Raw genomic sequence first — 5521 nt, 5'->3', positions numbered from 1 at the left:
CGTAGCATTATACAAATAGTGTTGAGAAAATTCCTTTATTCCTTTCCAGCTTGTTAGTGATAATTTTTCTATTTCTTTTAATCTTTCATTTTGTAATACAGTAAATCCTAATTCAGGATCTTCACCTATTACAATGCTTGATATGATATTTGTAAAATTATATGGGTTACTACCAGCCATTTTTAATGGGGCATAATGATTAGGGAAAGCTTCTACCCATTGTTCCCATAAAACTTTGACTGATTCACCTAAAAATGTTTCTAAATATGTAATTATATCTTCTACTCTATTTCCAATATTATGCTAATTTTGTATATACTTTTGGACTATCAATCCTTTCCATATGCTAATTATATTTGACCAATCTATAGGATTATGTGCTGCTAAATTTAGTATAGCACCATCACTTTTATAATTCTAGAATTGCACCTTCTTTTCAAATTCTCTTCTTTTTGAACCCATATGCTTATATTGTCCAGGTATATATCTATATGCAGGTTCTTCTTTTTCTGGTGGCCAAGTTCCTGGTTTTCTAGTTGGTCTCTCACTTTCTCCTTCTATCTTTATTTCAGGACCTCGTCTTCTTTTTGATGAACTTGGATCTATTTCCATTGCTTCTATAGCATTGTTTTTAGGCAACTCTTTATTTTCTAAAGGGTTTATGAGAGTTATTGAGTTGTTACTGCATATCTCAATTGTATCTTCATCCTCTTTTTCATAGCTTTCTAGTAAGAGCTTATTATTAATTTTTCATTGCTCATCTTCGCTTATATCATTATCTTCTATGTCATTTATCTTATCCTTGCTATGTTCTAATTTTTTTTGGGCTTTCCTTATCCTGTTATCTATTTGTTTTGACACAATTTCATTTTTCTTTATTGGAATGCTAAATTTCTTAGCATATAACTCTCTATCTTTCTTGATATTATCAAGTCTACATATTTCTCGTCTAAAGTAGAGTTCCCTTTCTCTTATAGCAGCCCATTTGCATATCATAGAGGTTTTATATTCATCATGAATTTTGCTTAACTTTTGCTCATAATGTTTTATTTCATTATCTATATCTATTTTTTCCATAAATTCACATATGCTATGCCTTCTGTTTTCTTCTAATTTTGCCTCTGAACTAGATGCTTCTAAATCATCTAAAATTTGTTCTTTATAATCTACAAACCTAATACTAGTCAACCCTCTATTATTTTCATAGCTTATATAATCTTTAGGTTGTTTTAAAATTTTTGGTTCTATTAACGAGCTTATATTCTATTTTTCTCCTGCTCTTTCTTTAGAACTTATTTTTAGAGGACTCATAAATTTTATTCCTTTAGATTGCACACTTTCTACAACATTATTCACATTTACCTTATATGTGATTCCACTTTTGTTGGTTAACCTTCCTATAAATTCTATGCTTACTAGTAGATTCGTTCCTTTAAATTCTTCATATCCTTTAGTTTGAAATCCGAATGCCATTTTATCTATAAATTCTTTAACCGGCATTATTAAGTCTAGAGCTATATATGTTATCAACATATTTTCATTCATATCACCTTCTAAAAATCCTAATGCTGCTTTATTTATTGAATCCCATCTTTTATCTAATAAAGTTATTAGAACCTTAGTTCCTAATTTTTTCCTTGTCATTCCTTTAATTCTAATGATATACATTCCCTGATGTATATATTTATACCCTGAATATTTTAAAGCATTCTCAAATTGTTTACTAACAATTCTTAGCAGAACTGGTTCTGTCAATACACTTAATTCTACTTCTCTAGATATTCTATATAATCCATTTTTATTTTCAAACCAACCCATTTGATATATTTGTTGAGGCCTTATTTTCCTCAAAGTATCTTTCTAATATCTTTCAAGATCTCTTTCTAAGTCTATCACTTCTTCTAAGGTCTCAATATCCTCACATCCTCCTTTTAGTTTATCTTTAAAACTTAGAGGTCTTATGTCTTTATTAACTAATTGGAGTGACTTGTCTCTTCTAGAGAGGCTCTCAGGTACTTCCATCTCTCTGAATTTAAAGATTTAGTGGACTCAACTATTCCTGCTGATGACAACACAATTTCTTTGTTATGCTCAACAATATTATCAGTCTTCTTATATAGATAAGTTATATCTTTTTTAATATAATCACTATTCTGGCTAATTCTTCCTAGAGAAACTTTACTTTCTTCTAAAATTTATAAAGGTAATTCCAATTTATTATTGGTAGCTAAATATTGCTCTTTAAGGTGCTTATGTTCCTTTTGCAACCTATCAAATTTTAGTTCTAGCTCATCTTGCTTCTTTCCCCAAGATATGTAAAAGTTATGTATCAAATCAACTATTAAATTTATCTGTCCGTGAGAGGTATGCCAAGTATGTTCTTCAGAGCTATTTAGTCTGCATCTTATATTTATATTCTCTTTAGTAGTGACTGTCTTTCCTGTATTCACTTCTAAATTTAAATAATATAACTTTTCAATCTTCAACAGATTATATTAAATCCCTTAAATTTGAAATATAATAACCAGGCTCCGATACCACTGTTTCAAGGTTACTATATTCACTTAGAACTCGAACGGATTTGAAATTCAAATTTTAAGATCTCAAGATACTATTCACAGCACTATTCAAATTCGTCGTTCGCTATTCAAATTCGCGGCTACTATTCAAATTTGGGATATGAACAGTGCACAAGGGTGGCTCAACCACTTTACTGTTCAAGGCACGAGGCCTCTGTAAGTATGGCGTGGCGTCGCTTTCACGCGCAAATATTTTATGGATGCTGGATGAGTGAGCGAGTGATTAACGAATATAAATATTGATATGTCGCTTTCACGATTAGTTAAACTAGTGCTTAGTGAATATGTGTATGCGGATAATTATTTCTAAGGATCTTTTGCAGGCTGGCAAGACCAATAGTTCAGCCGGTCGTGCGACTATGCTTGTGACAGTCCTACTCGGTACTCACCGTATGCATCACTGGCTCACTTCAGAACCAGGCTAATCCGGTCTACTCCCTCGCTATCCCCAGCCATGCACACATAGGACTCAGGCTCTATCATCTCCCCAGGCAGTTCCACCCGAAGGGAACACTTCTCTACGCACACCGGGTTCTCTACAAACGCCGCTACCAGGGCTAACACGAGAACAACACACACAGAGGTTTCTCCTCTAGGGTCCCTAGCATAGAGACATCGCCCCATATGAATGAGCTTGAAGGAAGGCAGGGATTCAAATAGGAAAGCTTAATTCATTTCCACAGAGCAAGCTTACATATGGCTTTTCCTTTCAGGAAACCCCAAGCACTTAGCACAAACCTTAGGGATTACCTTACAAGCACGGGATGATCATGGGGACCTCCTTTATTCTCTAATTTATAAAGGTGGAGTGATACAGTGGTGATGGATGATTACTACTAATGGCGGATGATTCTCAGAGTGCTTTTGAGATCATATGTTCATGGTGTATGTGTGTGGGTGGAGAGTTGGTGGAGTGGGTGGTGGATGAGAGTGGGTGTCTGAGGATTCGGTGGCTCTTTGATGGTTCTTCTGTTGAGGCTTCGATTCAATTCTTCGATGATGAATGAATGCGCCCGGCGTCCCGCTTTATAGCATGAAGGGAGTGTCCTTCATACTTATCGTCTGAAGGAGCGAGCCTTATCGTCTGAAGGAGCCTTCGAGGCTAAGTCTTCAATTATCCCTTCTTACTATTGCCTGGACAGCTGGACGGAGAATAATTGTCCTGGCTACAGTAGAGTGACTGTATATTCCTTTTGCGCTGTTCTCCATCGCTCACGGTTGTATCCTTCTGGATATTCTTTGGTATGATCTTCCACGCTATATATATATATATATATATATATGGTAGCCATGGATCGATGAAGAACAAGAGTTTCCACTCTCATTTTGTCTCTTGAATCTCTTGCTTTACATCAAAGACACTATACTCCAAACAAGAATCAGAGCCGGACTCCTAATCTTCTGGATATCGATCTGCGTCGATATGGACGAGTAAACGTGGAGGAGTGGACAAGTGCAGAAAGACCAGGCGATCATCAGGTGGCGTTAGGTACCGTTTAGTTCCCTCTCAAAATATCAAATTTTTCAACATTCCTCGTCATATCGAATCTTTGGACGCATGCATAAAGTATTAAATATAAATAAAACTAAAACTAATTACACAGTTTAGACGAAATCCACGAGACGAATCTTTTAAGCCTAATTAGACTATGATTGGACACTAATTGTCAAATAACAATGAAAACTGCTACAGTGTCATTTTGCCAAAATTTTCGGCATCTAAACATGCCCTTATCTGACAACGCAGATCATCAGGCGATCGATCGTAATCGCCTCAAGGATAGAGAACAGTCCAGCGGGGCAGGTCCACGGTCTCGGGGGTCTGAACACCAACAATGCACAGATGACAGACAGATCGACTGGATTCGGATTCCTTTCTCCGTGCACGCAACACACGATTCCAAAGCGAAGCAGGGAGGGAGCACGCTGCTGTCGTTGCCGGTTGCTTTCATCATCCGCACAGCTCTGGCAGCACCGTTGGCGGTCAGCAGGAAGGAAGGGCACGCAGCGAGCTTAAGTTGCACGCCAGAGCAATAGTTGCCACTGATTAGGAGACAAATTTTGACAGCGACTGAAACGTCACTGGCGGCGGCCGGTGCTGCAACTTGCTGCTGTAGTATTGCCCGAATTTTTTACTATTTGGCCATTTTTTCGAAAGTTTCTCTCAAATAGACCCCTAGCGGAAAGAATTTCAGAAATGGACCCTTCGCTCAGCGCCAGAGTGAGTGGCGCCGAGCTCGGCGCCACGGTGACTGGCGCCGAGGTCGTGGGCACGGGCAAACGGCCTGTAAGGGGCTCGGCGCCATCCACTCTGGCGCCGAGCTCGGCGCCATTCACTCTGGCGCCGAGCTCGGCCTAAATATCTACCGAGCCTTCTTTCCCATCTCCTTGCCCTAGCCAGCCCCCGCCGCCGCCGCAGTGCCCACGCCCGCGTCCGCCCGCCCGCTCGCGCCCGACAGCGCCCGCGCCCGCCCCGCGCCGCGCGCGCCACGCCGCGCCACCCGCCCGCCCGCGCCCGCCGCGCCCACCCAAGGCCGCGCCGCGCCCGCCCACGCCGAGCCCGCGCCGCGCCGGGCCTGTCCGAGCCGCTGCAGCTCTGCCTGCCCGAGCCGCTGCTACTCCGACGGCTGAGCCCGCGCCGCACCGCTGCCTCCGCTCCCTCGCCCGAGCCCGCACCGCGCCGCCGTGCCCTCGCGCTGTTGCCCGTTGGTTGGCTACAGCGCCGAGCCGCCACGCCCTCCACCGCCGTCCTAGCCTTTGTCTCCACCGGCGGCCTCAGCCTCACCCTGCCTTGCCCCCTCCACCGCCGGCCTCGCCCTGCCTTGCCGACGTCCACCGCCGCCCTCGCCTCGCCCCGCCTCCCGCGGCCGTCGAGCCGGTCTCGCAGCGCGGAGCGCCGGCCACCCCGCGACCGTTGCGCGCCACCTCTGTCGTTGGCCGCG

At 42.2% G+C, this 5521-nt stretch overlaps 1 protein-coding gene across 1 annotated transcript; it reads left to right on the top strand.

Annotated features, from left to right (window-relative positions):
- The first annotated feature begins 4776 nt into the window (after positions 1 to 4776).
- Positions 4777 to 5210, top strand: LOC136526448 (uncharacterized). Its single transcript, XM_066519113.1, has 2 exons — positions 4777 to 4866; positions 4977 to 5210. Exons 1-2 carry the CDS (start codon positions 4777 to 4779, stop codon positions 5208 to 5210), a joined length of 324 nt encoding a protein of 107 aa, XP_066375210.1.
- The last annotated feature ends 311 nt before the right edge of the window (positions 5211 to 5521 follow it).

Source organism: Miscanthus floridulus, chromosome 19 (genome assembly GCF_019320115.1).
Source record: "Miscanthus floridulus cultivar M001 chromosome 19, ASM1932011v1, whole genome shotgun sequence".
NCBI classification, from domain to species: domain Eukaryota; kingdom Viridiplantae; phylum Streptophyta; class Magnoliopsida; order Poales; family Poaceae; genus Miscanthus; species Miscanthus floridulus.
Note: the sequence above shows the minus strand (reverse complement) of the source record. Positions and strands in the feature narration are given on the sequence as shown.